Source organism: Hippopotamus amphibius, chromosome 13 (assembly GCF_030028045.1).
Source record: "Hippopotamus amphibius kiboko isolate mHipAmp2 chromosome 13, mHipAmp2.hap2, whole genome shotgun sequence".
Lineage (NCBI taxonomy): Eukaryota > Metazoa > Chordata > Mammalia > Artiodactyla > Hippopotamidae > Hippopotamus > Hippopotamus amphibius.
Window position 1 is genome coordinate 84,823,858 of NC_080198.1, and position 17,494 is coordinate 84,841,351.

General features: G+C 39.6%; 1 protein-coding gene across 4 annotated transcripts in view; it reads left to right on the top strand.

Annotated features, from left to right (window-relative positions):
* Positions 1–17,494, top strand: part of CFI (complement factor I) — a 66,919-nt gene that overhangs the window by 29,419 nt on the left and 20,006 nt on the right. For all 4 annotated transcript variants that reach the window (XM_057706245.1, XM_057706241.1, XM_057706243.1 and 1 more), the window contains exons 6-12: positions 4,504–4,783; positions 6,321–6,474; positions 10,017–10,183; positions 11,056–11,169; positions 11,313–11,423; positions 14,539–14,562; positions 14,719–14,739. In XM_057706245.1, the coding sequence (XP_057562228.1) occupies positions 4,504–4,783; positions 6,321–6,474; positions 10,017–10,183; positions 11,056–11,169; positions 11,313–11,423; positions 14,539–14,562; positions 14,719–14,739 (871 nt within the window). The remainder of the gene's footprint in view (positions 1–4,503; positions 4,784–6,320; positions 6,475–10,016; positions 10,184–11,055; positions 11,170–11,312; positions 11,424–14,538; positions 14,563–14,718; positions 14,740–17,494) is intronic.

The following is a 17,494-nucleotide window of genomic DNA, read 5'->3' on the forward strand; positions in this document are numbered from 1 at the left end:
GCACTTACAAACCCCTTTAATAAGGTCCTCAGAGATTATCAGCGCACTGCTTTAGACATTGAGCATCCATGGGTAAATGTGACTCACCCAGCCCCTTCAGAATTCAAGCTTACTGTCATCGCATTTTACACAGTGCATAAACAAACCTTATTTTCACCATTTTCAGCTATTGCCCCACAATAATTTTCTAACTTTCCTTTGATCACTGCCGCCGTCAATAGCCGCTGTGTTGGTGTTAGCCATTACCATCAACCTGAAATTTTAAATGGCAATATTATCATAAAATTGATTCCAACTTATAATAAGAAATTGTAGAAATAGGAAACTTTAATTTTGAAGGCGGTCTTCTCCATCATGCTCTGATTACACCTTCTCATGTCCCCTCCTCAACCTTGTTCCAATAATTTTGCCCCTTGCCTCTTAAAGCTGGAATCTTTCCCATTCTGTTAGATTCCTGACCCTACCCGCCAATCATGATGAAATCTCTCCTACCCTAACAACAAAAATCTCTGTTTACCACGTCCTTTTATGATACTGTCCCAGCCATTTTTTTTCTCCTTCAAAGCCTATAACCCTTAATCTTTTCTGTACTAAAAAGCATGATGATCTTCTTTTTCATTTAATTATTTTTTACTAAATTGATTCAAGTATATAATTTATAAAGGCAAATAATACCATAAGACTTAAAACCATGGTGGTATTAAAAATATTTAACAATTGGTTGGGCATAGGCACTGACCAGGCAGATAAGAGCACTGGCTAATTATCCTCACCTATAACATAAAATACCCTTATCACACATGCCCCTGCTCACCCCTGATTCTCTCTGACTACAGACAACCACTTTCAAATATTTGCTGTTTCTTCTGCTGTTTATATCGGATTCCTGAAAAACATATTCATACAACCATTTCTTTAAACTAATTCTTTGGGTTTTTTTAGCCACTCCATCTTCTTCAGAAGTAGTAGGTACCCCAATTCCTGAGCTGTTCTGGGGTTCTCCAGGGGTAAATTTGCTTTATTCTTATTGACTTCCCTCACTAGTCTTGTTTCAGTTCCCCCGGTCTGCTACATCTGTTACCACCAGCCCATCTGCTTTCCAGCTTCCAACCTTCTGATAACATCCCAAGTTTATAATCCTCTCTCCATTCTCTTTGGCCTTATTAATTATGCCTTTTTCAAAAAGTTATTTTACTCTCATTTTAATGGAACTTGCAATTTTTGTAAAGTCTGTGTTCAGTCTCCCATGTCTGAGCACAAGACCAATCAAAAGAGTTAACTTGTACTTCTGTTTCCATTTCTTCATTTCCCATTCTGGCCTCAACTCACCGAGGTCTGGTTTCTGCCTCTGACATTCTGCTAAAATTGCTGCTTCAAAGGATCCCAGTGGCCTTTGTTCATCACATTCAGTGGCCTTTTTTAAGCCTTCCTCCTCTGAAGCTTTCTGCAGCATTAGACACACAAGCAACACACCTCTGGCTGAAAAGCAAAGTCTCTTGTGCTTATTCCACATCTTCAGCTCCTAAAATGTAAGATTCTCCTCAGTGTTCTATCTTTGTTTTTGTTTTTCACCATTCATTCAATGAATACCAGGTCCACCATGCCCCTGCAGCAAGTCTGTGCTGGGAGGAAGGAGCTTTCACCTGAAACGAAGTTCAGAGTCTAAATGATTACCCAGAAGTGAACATTGTAATTGTTGTTATATATGACTGTTCCTGGGACCAGAAGTCTTTTAATCTTTCACTTTTGCTATAATCTAAGAGTGACTGAAAAGTGGATGACACTTCCCCAAGTTTCTTTCTAAAGATCAAGGAAACATGACACCTAAGAAAGGGATGAAGTTGGGGGAAGAAAATCAAGTTTTTTCTTCTTGCACCCAATTAGAGTATTGTTCTTTCAACAGAAAGATGGTGATACATAAAAGGGTGACAGTCCCAGCTGTCAGAGCACTTAAATTTTGTCAGAGGAAGGTACAGGAGCTGAGTGATTACCAACCTGTCACTCTCTAATAAGTGCTACATAAGAGGCACATGGAACCATGGAATGTACGTAACTAGTAGATTTTATTCTAGATCAATGTGTCAAAAACCAGTGTAGTTAATGACGAATTTGTCAAATTTCCTGGCTATCTGATAAAGTCTATTGAGAAGTGTGTCGGATAGAATGACTTTCACAGCTTTTTGCAGATTTTTATGTGGTTTTTAATTGACTGGTTTTTATTTGTCTTCCTTGCAGCCCTTAAAGATGGTTCAATTTGTTTCTGCCCCAGCTTGCTGTTACTGTAGCTGGAGGGCACTGAGCAAGGTGGGGGCAGGGCAGGGGGTGGGGTGGGCTCTTATTGCTGGAGGCTGGGGAGACTGGACAAAAGAATGCCCATCCTCCAAAGGGGTCCCTAGGGGACAGAGAGCACTGACTTTCCACAGCTGGGTTTTGACCCAGTTGACCTGTTCCCAGTCTTCATTGTATTTCCTCTGGGTTCCCCCAGGTCTAATTGGCCTGTGCCTGCTTGTCTGATCTGATCTCCAGAAAGATCTTCCTCAAATGCAGATTCGCTTCCCTGCTTAAAGTCTCTCAGTGGCTGCCTCGGGACCCGCTCCCTGTTCTTGCTGTTCTTGTTCTCGCAGTCCTGCCTGGAGTGCCTGCCCACCACCCCTGCCAGCGGACACCTCCTCAGCACTCTCAGAACTCAACCCAGACCTCAGCTCTTCTTGGAGATGTTCCCAAGCCTCTTAGTCAGGCCATGGACCCAGAACACTGTCCTAATGGCGTCCCCGGCCCATGTCTACAGGGAAGTTGTCAGTTGGGCTTGCCTGTCTCTCTTCTGGTTGGTGTACCCCTTAGGCAGGGATTTTTATTCCTCTGATCCTGGCCTCAGGCTGTTCCCTGGCACTTACTAACTCTGTCAGTGAATTAACTGATGAATGAGCTAATGATCTCTCTTCCAAGCTTCAGACACACATTTCCCTTTTCTACAAAATATCTCCAAATGTACATCCTTCAGGTACCTCAGAATCAACAGGTTCCAAGCCAAACTCATAATGCTCTACCTTAACTTTTTATCCATATTGATTAATGGCATTATACATCCTTACAATCACTCGGCCTCAAAACCTAATTCTACTGTCAACCGCTACATGCATTAAAATGTCCAATCCTATTGCTTCTGCCTGCTCGAGTGTCCTTCCAAATCATTCTCTTGCTCCGCTCCTGCTGCCTCTTCCTCCCCGGTTTCCTAACCAGTGACCATGCCAATTGAAGCACCCACAAGCCTGTATGCCCATCACCTGGGACCGCTCATGTTTCCCTAAATGCGCTGTACACCATCCCTCCTGTGTTTTGCTATCACCAACCCTCTGCTAACACCTGACCTTCTTTGCCTTGCTCAGATGCTCCATGAGGCTGTTTAAAATGCCCCTGGAGGGACTTCCCTGGCACTCCAGTGGTTAAGACTCTGCACTTCCACTGCAGGGAGGGCACAGGTTCGATCCCTGATCGGGATCCCCGATCCTGCATGCTGCAGGGAGCGGCCAAAAAAATATACCCCCAGAAAGACTTATTCTCTCCCGCTCTGGATCTCCAAGATTACTGTATCTTATTTGGAGGACTGTTATATCACTTACCCCAGTTATTTTGTGTGTTTCTATCTTATTGTCTAGATATCAAGCCCTAGGAAGACAGAGCCCATGTCCTGTGCATCTTAGCGGGATTTTGCACAAAGTAGGAGTTTAGCAAATGGTTTTACATTTATTAATAGAATTAATCAACTTCGTTCCTCAATTCATTCTGTGAGACGATAATTAGCACTCCTTAATTTGCTAGTCCTTAACATGACTGATGAGACTCATTGATTTCTTCAAAGGCAGAATATTATGTTGGCTTTTGGATAATAACAGCTCCCACTGATTTCATGCCTACTACCTGCCAACCATTATACACATTTTACTTCTAATCCTTACAATAACCGTGCAAAATAGAAGGAAACATTTTACAGATGAGAAAACTCATGCTTCATGAGGGTGAGTAACTTGTTCAAGGCCATATAAGTGCCCAAGTTGAGACTAGAAGCTAGGGCTATTTGCCAGACCACATCACCCTCGTCTATATTGTGGGGTATGTGAGTCTGTTTTGTTCCTTTCCTTCATGTACTCATCTTTTTTTTTTAATGTGCCATAATATACTTAAATGATGTCCTGATAACATATGTTTTGACTATTTTTTCATTCTTAATAAACTCCAAGAAGGGGAAGATTTTGATATATAGCATCTAAAGAAGGGTGTATCAACGTATATTCTCATGATTTGAGTTTAAAAATTACCTGTCACACATACCCTTATCAGCACAGAGAATTATCATTGATGGAACATATACTATATGCATTTCTTTCGGAGGGTGATATTGCTCAATCTGAATACCCATGTATCACTGGTTATTTGTAGCTCACGTATGCATCTTTAAAAAGCTTTAATTTTTTGCTGAGTTAATGTTTATTTTGTGCTTTATAGCCCACTTCAACATCAGACACATCTCAAAAGGATCTCGTGGACAAAAAGTGCTTAACTGAAAAATACACACATCTCTCCTGCAATAAAGTCTTCTGCCTACCATGGCAGAAATGCATCGACAGGACCTGTGTTTGCAAACTTCCTTATCAGTGCCCAAAGAATGGTACCAGGGTGTGTTCAATTAACGGGAGAAGCTACCCAACTTACTGTCAGCAAAAGAGTTTTGAATGTCTTCGTCCACAGGCAAAGTTTTTAAAAAGGGGACCATGCACAGGTGAAGGTAGGAAAAGCCTAGTTTATTCTATAAGAAGAAAATTGTCTGCTATATTTTCTATTAGAAAATACTTTTCCTATGAAATGTTATGACAACAACTCAAAATTCTTCTCTAGACCATCAGTGGTAATTGGGGTGATAACTAAAGAAATTAGGGATCATCAGAATCTAGCAAGCCCTTGAGTCTAGCTCATGAGGCCCTGAGGCTGGTCCTTTCCGTCAGTGCCTATGCCACTTCTCCGCTGCCCAGTCCTTCAGAATGATCCCCACTAAAGGGATTATTCCCAGAGCTGTTGAGTTGGTTCAGAACTCAGTGAAAAAGGCTTGAGATTTGTACTGATGTGGAAGCCCTTAGGACTCCTAGCCCCAATAATTTCTTCCAGCATCCATCCCTCCAGCCCCACCCCTTTCCCTAGCCCCAACCCCATCAGCCCTGCTGGTTTAGCTCAGGCCACTGCTGGCCTAGGACATACTCCAACCTAGCAAACTTGGCACATCCGATCAGAGAGCTTGTCATGACTTCATCTAGGTGCCTAATGTAGTGAGGAGGCTGGGACCCGAATATGCAGATTAGTAGAGTGGTTAAGATTTAAGGGTCTGTCAGTCAGATTTAGCTGTAAGCCCCTCCAAGCCCCACCTCAATTATTGACAAACTGTGTGGCCTCTCTGGAATGCAGTTTCCACATCTGTAAAATGTGAGTAATAGTAGTTCCTAACTCATAAGACTCTTGTAAAAATTAAATAAAATGATGTATGTAAAGTTCTGTGAATAGTACACAGAAAGTGCTCTTGAAATTTTAGCTATGACAGCAAACCTTAAGCTCAATATCTTCTGAAATGAATTATCACAGACATTTCATGAATTTACAGAAGAAGACTTAAAACATTCTTTTTAAAGCTACCATGACATACACCAGCACACAGTAACGTAAGTATTTTTGTGTTGCTGGGTTAAGATGTTCAGGTACTGTGAAACAGGAGAAAGAAAGATCCCTAACTGAATCCATCCCTCTTACCCGTTGGAGAGGATGAAAACAAGAGTGGAGATTATTTTGTCAGTGTCAGACTTCTGTTCTCTTGCGACATGAAATGCCTTAAATATATGAGAATACATAAACCTTTCTTACATTTTCATTATTTATTTGGCTTACCTTTAAGAGCATGGATTTTGGGGTCAGATCAATATAGCAAGTTCAGATTCCTGGCTTCGGCCCTTGGGCAAGTAACTTAATCTCATGTATAAAAATGGATAAATTTAGATTCCTTATGTGTAAAAATGGGGATAAATATCACCCCAATTTTCATAAGGTTGCTATGAGGATTTTATGATATATATTTTTTTTTACAACTGGATAGGGTAGCACAGCCACTGACACATAATAAGCCCTCATAAAATGCTTGCTTACCATTATTTGTTAAAATCTTCATGGTGTTCAAGTTAATTAGAAATTATGTATTTCATTACTTTAGAGACTTAATCAAGAGAAGAAAAAGTGAATGCCTGAATATTGCTCTTTTTTTTTTTTTTTTTTTTTTTTTTAAGAACAATTTAGTGTTTTCTTAGAGAATGGAGGAGGAGATTCAGAAGGCATTCTTGGAGTAAAGCTTGTAGACCAAGATGAAAAAATGTTTGTATGTGGAAAAGGCTGGAGCATTACACAGGCCAGCGTGGCCTGCCTTGACCTTGGATTTCAACTGTGAGTACCTGCGTCACTGAATTTTCCCAGGGCTGAATTTAGTATTCCAACTCTTTGTTTTTTGATTACCCTGTCTTTCTGTGCCTCAACCTCCTCAACTGTAACCTGAGAATATTAACTACCTACCTCATAGTGTAGTCATGAGGATAAAATGTGTTCATGCTTGACTAGCACTTAGAACACTGCTGAGCACACAAAGTCTGCTCAGGTATCTGGATGCAAATGCTTTGCTGATCCGTAGACTTGCACATACATTCATTACTGTCTCTGTTCACCTAGGATTATGTCCACTCCTTTGTACCTAATGTTGTTGATATATGCCTTCTCTCTTTTTTTCCTCATTAACCTTGCAGAGATTTGTCTATTTGAGTAGTGTTTTTGATTTTTATATTTGTAAATTTTCTCTTATTTTCATTAACTTTTGCTGTTACCTTTGGCTCTCTCTCTTCTTCTCCCTGTTGCATTTTTTCTAATTCTGTGAGTTAAATGCTTAGTTCATCAGTTTTCAATTTTTCTTATTTTCTAATATAGGCATTTAAGGCACAAATTTCCCTCTAGGTAATGCTTGCATGCCATAACTGTCTATAAGCATCTGCATGCCATAACCCTCTATAAGTGGGTCTTTTATTTATTGTTCAGTTCAAAACATTTTCTGATTTTCAATATAATTTCTTCTTTGACTCATACATAATTTAGAAGTTTCTTTTCTTACATTTCTAATGAATGCATCAGTTGGCTTTTGGTTAACTTTTTTAGATAAATTTCTCATTTAATTGTATTGTGGAGAGAGAATGTCTCCGCATGATAACAATTGTTTAAATATTTTTTGAGACTTGCTTTGTCCTGAGTATATTTTAAATGCTTCATATGCAGGGCTCTGTGTAATAGATGTGTTACCCATTAGAATAAGCAACCATGTTAACTGCTTTATTCAAATATTTTCCCATTTATTTACTTACAAGTTTTCTATGTTTTTATCTTTTGTGTGTCCCTTATAAACAACACATATCTAGATTTTTAAAAAGAACACATTATGACAATAACTGTCTGAAAAGTTTAGTCCATTTACATTATTGTTATTATTTACATTGTTGAACTTATTTTTCCTATGTTGTTTTGGGCTTGTTATTTACCATGCTTTTTCTGTCTTCATGTTTCTTTTTTCATTTCTATTAGGTTAATAAAGCTACTGTTGTTGTTTTCTTAATCTTCTCCTTTTTCTTCCTCTACTTGGTTTGAAAATTATATACATCCTATTTCTATTCCTTTAGTGGTTATCTTTACATTTATACCATGAACCCTTAACTTAGGAAGTCCTTGCCCTCTTCAGGAATAATATCAATACAAAGAAAGTCATTACTGTATCAAGTTTTCAGTATTTTGTTCCACCTTATTTTTATATATTCCTGAAGTTAATTGCTATCATTATATAATAAGCAATTATCATTGCTGTTGTTCAGTCAGTGCTTACTCAGACGTACTTCATGCTTATCAGCTTCTTGTTTAGTTGTTACTTCTTGCATCTCACTTGTTCATTCTGGATTCAATTTTCTTCCTAAACCACATCTGCTAGTAGTTCATTAGTGAGAGTCTCTTGTCATTTAATTGAGCCATAGGGTATTTCTTATTTTTGACAGTTTGTGACCTACAACCTATGATTCAACCTAATGGCAAACTCTCTCACTCTTTGATCTCACTTTGTATCAGCTCATGAACAGACTTCTCTGATTTTAGCCACTGGGTATTTCCCTTAATTCTTTAAGAGCTCATTGAGGGCATTTATCTAGTACTTTTAGATATTTGTAGGTTGAGAGGTCTTTAGATTATTCACCTGTCAGATTGCCCCAAACGGCTCCCATTTGTTCTTATAGTTCAGTGTGGTTTGGCACAGTTTTGTGACCACTGTATCTTCATTATGTATCTGAACCCTTGTTCCCTTTAACTGTTCTCTTTTTCCCTTTCATTGTAATTTATCTGATATTTATATTTCCATTACTGCTTAATTTTTGTTTACATTTGCCTGATGGATCTTCGCTCAACCTCTTATTTTTAACCCATTTTCCCCTTAAACTTCTAGAGAAAAGCAGAGAGCAATTGAATATTCTGGAAGAATAGCTCACCATAACTCATCATCTGTAGGTCACTGAGGTAGACTTTTAGCTACACAAATTCTGAGCAAACTGGGAAGTCCAAGCAATGGCATCTGGATGTCAAAATATCACTTAATACTGTCAAGACTGAATTGAGAGAAAAAAAAAAAAAGACTGAACTGAGGATGTAGCTTAGTGTAAAAGCAGAATGGACCTGCTAGAATTAAGCCAACTTAACCTCCCAGATCCCAGGCAACAATGGGGCTAATTGGGTAAGACTTACAGCATGGGGCAGGTGGAGAGGACCCCAAAAGCAAAAAAAACAGAAGAGCTGGGCTGGGCTTCCTAGGTGGCGCAGTGGTTGAGAATCTGCCTGCCATTGCAGGGGGCACGGGTTCGATCCCTGCCCCAGGAAGATCCCACATGCCGCAGAGCAACTAAGCCCATGTGCCACAACTATTGAGCCTGTGCTTTAGAGCCTGTGAGCCACAAGTATCGAGCCCATGTGCTGCAACTACTGAAGCCCACACGCCTAGAGCCTGTGCTCTGCAACAAGAGAAGCCACGGCAATGAGGAGCCCCCACTCACCACAACTAAAAAGAAAGCCCACGCACAGCAAAAAAGACCCAACACAGCCAATAAAATAAATTTATAAAAAAAAAAAAAAAGAAGAAGAGCTGGGCTGATCTTGCCTGGTTTATATTTACAAAATTCCCTGATAAAATCAATATACTCCCTTCCTGGAGAGATGAGGAGTTAAGCCGTGGAGAGAGGCCAAGAATGACACATCTCAGGTTGGAAAGAAATCAGGAGTGTGGATGAAGAGGCATTCTTCCTTAACAAGAAACAGAGGAAAGGAAATCAGTGTTTGTGGGTGCTTGCCACGTTTTGAACTTTGGCCAGTTTAAATTGTCTTACTTAATCTTCACAAAATTCAATGAAGGGACTTCCTTGGTGACGAAATGGTTAAGAATTCACCTGCCAATGCAGGGGACACGGGTTTTAGCCCTGGTCTGGTAAGATCCCACATGCCGTAGAGCAACTGAGCCTGTGAGCCATAACTACTGAGCCCTCATGCCACAACTACTGAAGCCTGCGTGCCTAGAGCCTGTAATCCACAAGAGAAGCCACCACAATGAGAAGCCTGTGCACCGCAATGGAGAGCCACCACTCACAGCAACTAGAGGAAGCCCGTGTGCAGCAATGAAGACCCAACACAGCCAATAAATAAATAAATAAATAAATAAACATTAAAAAAAAAAAACTCTATGAGGTAGTTATATTCCCTGTTGCAGGTGAAGATATTGAAGCTCAGAGAGTTTAAGCATATTGCCCAATCTATCACCCATATGTAGAAAATAAGAGGAAATTAGTGCTTTACCTCCTACAGTAAAGTTATAAATACAAAGTACTAATTATTCTACCTTAATATTTCATTTATTTGATTTGCAGAGGTGCTCTTGATATTCAGAGAAGAGATCCTCATATAAATTCCACTGAATGTCTACATGTACACTGTCAAGGATTTGAGACCAGTATGGCTGAATGTACTTTTACTAAGGGAATAATGAGCGATTCCGAGGGGTTGGCTGGTGTGGTGTGTTACACAGAGAGCTCAGGTTAGTGGAGTACTTTCCCAATATTTCCCTTTCCTCCGAGGTTGTTTATTTCACACCAAGTCTGTAGTAAACAAACAAATTACAAATACCTTGTTGCCAGTCACACACAATGGCAAAATCATATTTTAGGTTTTAGAGCCAAAATTGGTGCTTTTCCCCTATTGTACCTTTCTGCCATTCAAATATTACTTCTGTCCAGGTTCTTATATGGGAAGTAAAGTTGCTTGACTCCCCTTTGATTCCTTGAATATATGGATTAAAGTGGATATGGCAAACACAAGTCAATAAAATGTTAGAAGAAACTCAGCATCTCCTTTGAGAGGTCAGCTGATTACACATTCCTTTAAAATGGTTAATTGACCACATCTGTGCCTCAGGCAATCACTGCCACTTTTCTCCTTCATCCTGACTTCGGAATATTTTAGCCATGTATATAGTGTTAAAGACCAAAGCCTTTTTTGGTGCTAAAAAAAAAAAGTACCATCAAAATGTAAATGGCACTGCCTAAGTAAGCCTTGGGATGGGAGTGGGGGCTAGTGCAGTAGCATGAAAGGAAAAGGTGAGCACCAGTGTTTGCCAGTGTCAGCAAGGACTCCTGATTCCTGAATCCTTTCCCCCAGTCTCAGCTAGTAGAGACCTCCACAGTAAATGCTGGTTTTCAGAGATTATAAAAGGGCCTCCATAAGCCAGCTTTGGCATTTATTTTCCTTATTAACCATATATACTATGTTAATGCTACTGCCCATACATTTTATATCATTTTTTATTTGGGCCAGACTTTATCTTCATGTACCCATTATTCCAAACACGTGGTAAAGATGTCACCCACAATTCCGTAAATGAATTTCACAAAGTTAATTCCTATTTTACAGTTTCTCCAACAGATGACTCTTTTCAGTGTGTGAATGGAAAACACATTCCTCAGAAGAAGGCTTGTGATGGTGTCAATGATTGTGGAGACCAGAGTGATGAGCTGTGCTGTAAAGGTAAAGATGAATCCAGCCTTTAAATCCCCAAATGCACTCTTCTAAGAAAGTAGAAGCAACTTTACCGTTGAATTAAGATTCCACCTCATTCAATTTTAAGAATGAAAAAAAAAAACACCTCTCTTGTATTTATGTTTGCACAGGGTGCCAAGGTGAAAGTTTTTTCTGTAAATCGGGTGTTTGTATTCCAAAGCAGTATAAGTGCAATGGTGAGGTGGACTGCATTACAGGAGACGATGAAATTGGTTGTGAAGGTAATTTAAAGTTTTGTGGTTACTTTTTTTCATAGTTTGACCCAGGGGTTTTAGCAGGCTTTGTAATTATTTCCTAGATCCAATTTGTCAATAGAGACTGTAAAATGGCAATTTCTTTTTTTTAAATTTTTATTGAAGTATATATAGTTAATTTACAATGTTGTGTTAGTTTCAGGTGTACAGCATAGTCACACACACACATACATATATGTGTGGGGTTTTTTTTTCTCATAAATCTGTTTATTTATTTATTTATTGGCTGTGTTGGGTCTTCGTTGCTGCACATGGGCTTTCTCTAGTTGCAGCTAGGCGGGGGGCTACTCTTCATTGTGGTGTGCAGGCTCCTCATTGCAGTGGCTTCTCTTGTTGTGGAGCACGGGCTCTAGGTGCATGGGCTTCAATAGTTGTGGCTTGTGGGCTCTAGAGTGCAGGTTCAATAGTTGTGGTGCACGGGCTTAGTTGCTCTGTGGCATGTGGGATCTTCCTGGAGCAGGGATCAAACCCGTGTCCCCTGCACTGGCAGGTTGATTCTTAACCACTGCACCAACAGGGAAGCTCTACATGTGTGTTCTTTTTCAGATTCTTTTCCCTTATAGATTATTACAAAATATTGAGTATAGTTCCCTGTGCTATACAGTAGGTCTTTGTTGGTTATCCATTTTATATATAGTAGTATGTATACGTTAACTCCTAATTTATCCCCTCCCTTTTATCTTTAAAAATGGCAATTTCTAATAAAACATTCCTTCTGCATTTATTAACTGGAATTCTGTAGAGAAGAACTATTTTGTTTCCATGAAATGCAGTTCATCACAGAAAGGCAGAATGATATTTAATTCTTTTCCTTTGCTTACCAAGTTTCAGAGCAGTGAATAGGCGCTCTTTGATTTTTGGTGTTCATTGGAAAACCTCCAAAGGCAGAAAATATTTACTAGGTACCTACTGTGTCCCACACAGGCTGACTTCTTGCTCCCATTGATGCTTTCTGAGGAAAAAATCTCCCTAAGTTAATTTATTCATTCATCTACTCAACAGACATTTATTAAGTTCTTACTGTGTGTGCCAGGTCCTGTTCTAGGCGCCAGGGGTACAATGGTGAATAACATTTCAAAATCCCTGCCCCTTCATAGATCTTATATTCTACTGAATATAAGAGAAATAATAAAGAGAAATAAGTAAAAATACATAGTAAAATAATAAGTACTAAGAAAAAAAAATAAAGCAAGACAGGAAGATATCAAATGCCCTGGTGGGGGGAGTAATTTCTGAAATTTTAGATACGGTGGCTTGGGAAGGCTCACTCACTGTTACTTTCAGATAAAGAGCTGAAGGAAAGGATGGAGCCAGACACACAGACATCTGCAGAAGAGTGTTCTAGACAGAGGCACAGCCAGTGCAGTGCTCCTAAGACAGGACCATTCCAGCATGTTTGAGGGCCAAGGAGAAGAAGGCTAGCGTGATGGATGTTCCAGGTGGGGGTAGTGAGAGTTTAAAAAACAAGCAGTAACAGAGGTTGGAGAGGTGCTTGGGTGGGGAGATCAGGGCAGATCAAGGGAGGCCTGTTAGTGAGTGAAACAGAGACTCTAAGCAGAGGAACAGTGTGATCTGACTTTTTAAATCAAGATTACTCAGGCTGCTGGGTGGGAAATAGGCTGTGCGAGGGCGAGGGGAGAAGTAAGGCAACCAGGGAGGAAGCTACTGCAGCAATCCAGGGACGAGATGGTGGTGAGTGGGGTAATGACTGGGCGGGAATGGAAATGATGAGAATCAGTCAGATTCTGGACGTATTTTGAAACTAGAGCCACAGGGATTTTCTGATAGATTGGATGGGGGTGTGAGGACAAATGAGCAGTCCAGGATGGCTCCAGGGGTTTTGGCCTAAGAATAGAAAGGCTGAAGCCACACTCCTCCCAGTACTCTGACTTTTGCCAGTGAAGCCTGATAGCTTCCCCCACCCACAGTTTTACTGAGATATAATTGACATACAACACTACAAGTTTAAGGTTACAGCGTGGGCTTGACACATATATTACAATAAGTTTAGTTACCACAGTAAGTTTAGTTAATATCCATCACCTCATATAGTTACAATTTATTTTCCTTGTGTTGAGAACTTTCAGGATTTACTCTCTAAGCAACTTTCAAGCTGTGCATTACAGCCCCAGTGCTTGTATATCTTATAACTGGAAGTTTGTACCTTTTGACCACCTTCACCTGTTCCCTACCTTCACCCAGCCCCCCACCCCCCCAACCTCTGCCTCTAGTAGCTGCAAATCGGGTCTCTTTCTATGAGTTTGGATTTTTTAGATGCCATCTATAAGTGAAACCATACAGTATTTGTCTCTCTCTGAAGCTCTACAGTTTGATTTCACTGCTTCAGTATAATAATGTTTTGGATTTCTTCTCCACTCCTCCTCTTCTTTCCCCTCTCCCTCCCTCTCCTCCTCCTCAGAATTTGTTAGTTTGCAAGGGAGTAACTACAGCATAAAGCTTACTTTCAGTATTAATTTCTTGAATCCAGATCAAAAATACATTTAGTCAACTGTCATTGTTACTTCAGTTTATCTGTCTTTAGAGTGAGCTCTGCTTTGTATTCTAACAATTCTAATTTTTCCCTCTCTAAGAAAGAGCAAGTGGGAGCAGAGATGTGAAATAAACACATTAATATATTCATTGATCTCTCCTTTCAGCAAACAGATCAGAATCACTAAACCAAGGGAGGTTTGGAGTATACCTTAATTTCATTTATCCTTTATTAATATAAGTTAAAAAGAGTAAATAAATTTTGTTTAACTATATAATAAGTCTGCTATTGGATATGTATTCAAATATATCTAAAATGCGAATCTCTTTTTAAAACTTGAGTTAAAACGATTTCCTTGCTGTGGTGAAATTGGTGTGTGTTTAAATGTAAGATGAAACATTTGTTAGGCTGTATTAAAAATCAAAGTATTTGGTTGTGTACATAAAAATGGCATACTGTGGCTCCCTTTTATCTTTTTGTAAATATTAATTTAAATTGTTATGCTATTACTGAAATATTAATGATTCGTGTATATTTAATTCAAGTGAAAATGATCTCTTTGCTACAGTGACTTTTTTGTTTTGTTTTTAGGAACTGGAAATCCTGAAATTAAAGGTAAACCTATTTTTATAATAGAAAATTTATATTGCACAATTGAAAACAAGAATACGGTGTTCTAGCTTGAAATAGTATGTTCGTTTGTTTGTTTTTTCCAAATAAAAATTATCCTTTGCTGTGGTAACTTTTTTGTTTTTGTTTTTGTTTTTTCAGACACTTTACACATGGCTCAAGGTAAAAATTTTATTAAATTCTCGGGATATTGCAGAATTGAAACAAAACATAAGTACTGCTGTTATCTTACATTTTAAGGTAACTACAACTGAGGATGATATGACCAGTTTTAACATTTGTTTAGGCACAGAGGTCTCTTTCCGCAGTGCGGTAAACTTTCATTCTCACACCCCACGTTCACAGCCTGCTAACCAAAACACCACCCAAGGTGCATTCCCTGCACATTTCACCTCTGCCAAATACCCTCCTCTTCCTTTACTTTTTCTTCAAAGCCAAGGCAGCTCCTGAAGAAATTGTCACCAGAGGAAAGAGAACATCTTTTCACGACAGGCGTTTTCTTATTTACTTTGTAACAGATATCCCCAAATCCTCCAGCTCTTCAGGGTCATCCTTTTCTTCATTATTCATGTAAAATGACTACTGGAAGTTTATGGTCCTCCTCAGGATTTCTCAGGATTCCTGGGTGACTTTTATACGCTCAGGATCACCCCGTTCTAAATGGCTAATTTCAGCTATTTCTTCACATTCCCTCCCTTTTGTCATTTTGCCCTCTAAGGCTGCTGTCCATTTTGTTTTGTTTTGTTTCTGTTTGTTTGTTTCCTCTTCTTTATTCCTTTCCCCTTCCCTCCCTCTTGTCCTTCCTTCCTTCCTATTTTCAGACCTCAGGAGCAAAGAGATGTTAATGATATTCCTCAGCTCACTGCACAGGATCATCTCTGGTCCAGGAAAGGCCCCTCCCTTGCTTTATTTATTCTCCTTTATTCATATACCTTAGTCCCCTTCCCCATAAGCAACCACCTTAATGTGATTTAATGTGTATGTCTTTTTGTTCATATATTGATACATTCTTTTTTTTTAATTAATTTATTTATTTATGGCTGCGTTGGGTCTTCATTGCTGCGCCCGGGCTTTCTCTAGTTGTGGTGAGCGGGGGCTACTCTTCGTTGCAGTGCAAGGGCTTCTCAGTGCAGTGGCTTCTCTTGCTGCGGAGCACGGGCTCTAGGCACGCGGGCTTCAGTAATTGCAGCGCATGGGCTCAGTAGCTGTGGCACACGGGCTTAGTTGCTCCGCAGCATGTGGGATCTCCCAGACCAGGGCTCAAACCCACGTCCCCTGCATTGGCAGCCTTATTCTTAACACTGTGCCACCAGAGAAGTCCCTATTGATACATTCTTATCCAGTGTGTATTGTTATCTTGTGAGCATACATTTGTAATTCATATAGTATTGTGTTCTAGATCTTATATTTCCTTTTTATCTTTTCACAAAACATTACGTTTTTAAGATCTGTCCATGTTGCCATGTTTCCATCTAATCTGTTGCTTCTAACTACCACATAATAAAACACTCTGTGGTGTTCATCTTTCACAAGTTACTCTCTACCTTCTCAGTAATGGACTCTCAGCCCACACTCACTGCAACGAATATCCTCTCCTTAAGGATGTGTGGAAGGATTTCTTTGAGACATCTAGCTGGGCCAGGACTTATTGGGTCTTGGGGTATGCCTCTACTTAATTAGACAAACTAGTGCCTGCATGTTCTCTGGCAGAGCTGTCCTCACCTCCATCAACACCACCCGAGGGCTCACCTCAACCCCACTTACATTTAGTGCTATGCAACTTTCTGATTTTGCTAGTCTCATACCCTCAAGTGACATGGCATTGTTTACAAATTTGAATTTTTGTCGTAACCAATGCTTTTGGGTTTCTCTTCATATGGATACTAACTTTTTGAGTTTCTACTTCCTTGTCCTTCTTCTGTCCTTTTGCCAGTTCACATCTTATGCCTCATTTAATATTGGGACTGCAGTCTTCTTTCTCATCACATTCTAGATATTAATCCATTTTCAGTTTTAGACATGCAAATACCTTCTTCCATTCTGTCACCCATCTATTAACTTTAGCCATAGTGAACTTTATTGAATAGAAGTCTTTAATCTTTGAATTTTTAAATCTTTATCTAATCAAAGTTATTGACTGTTTTTCTTATGGTCTGTGCTTTTGGAGCTTTGCGTTGCTCTTCTAATATCCAGGATATCTCAGCTACACTGAGCTTTCCCCATCTTCCTTTGTTGAGCATTTAATATGAAGTCTTCTCTTTGGTTCACGTTGTTGCTTTTGTGAAAGCTCTGAGCAGAAAATAACCTAGGTGGGTAGCATAATAGATACACGTATGTCTCTCCCAAAAAGAACTTGGGAAATCCAGTGATAAGACACAGGATTGCTGCAGCAAAGTAACATTGCCCCTCTGGGTTGCAACCTCATCCCAGACAGAGCAACACATTGTGGGAATTCACCTGTGGATCCTCAGGTCCAAGAACTCATGATCCGGACCTTGACTGAAATGTACTAGGACAACAGAGTGAAGTTGGAATCATCCCATATAACTTCAAGCAAAAGTCTGAGAAAGGAAGAAGAGAGAATCCGTTTCTGTTTTTGTTTTTGTTTAACTTTTGACTTCTGCATCCCAGATGACTAATAATAACTATGCCTAATACTGAAACTAGTTAAATATTGCATGACCCCTGTGAAGAGGTGCCTTATTAGACACAAAATGAGAAGACCCTTTTTAATGTCAGCTCAGAACTATTTTGGTCAGTGTCTGTAACTGCTCCCTACTGAATATAAAGACTTTGTGAATGCAGAGTTGAAAGAGAAGCTTTTCTTCTCTGAACCGGGCATGTCGTCTGCTCTAAACACAGAAATCTGCAGCCCCGTGAGTCTCACTTGTACCAACAGCCACCTCTAGTTTGTGCC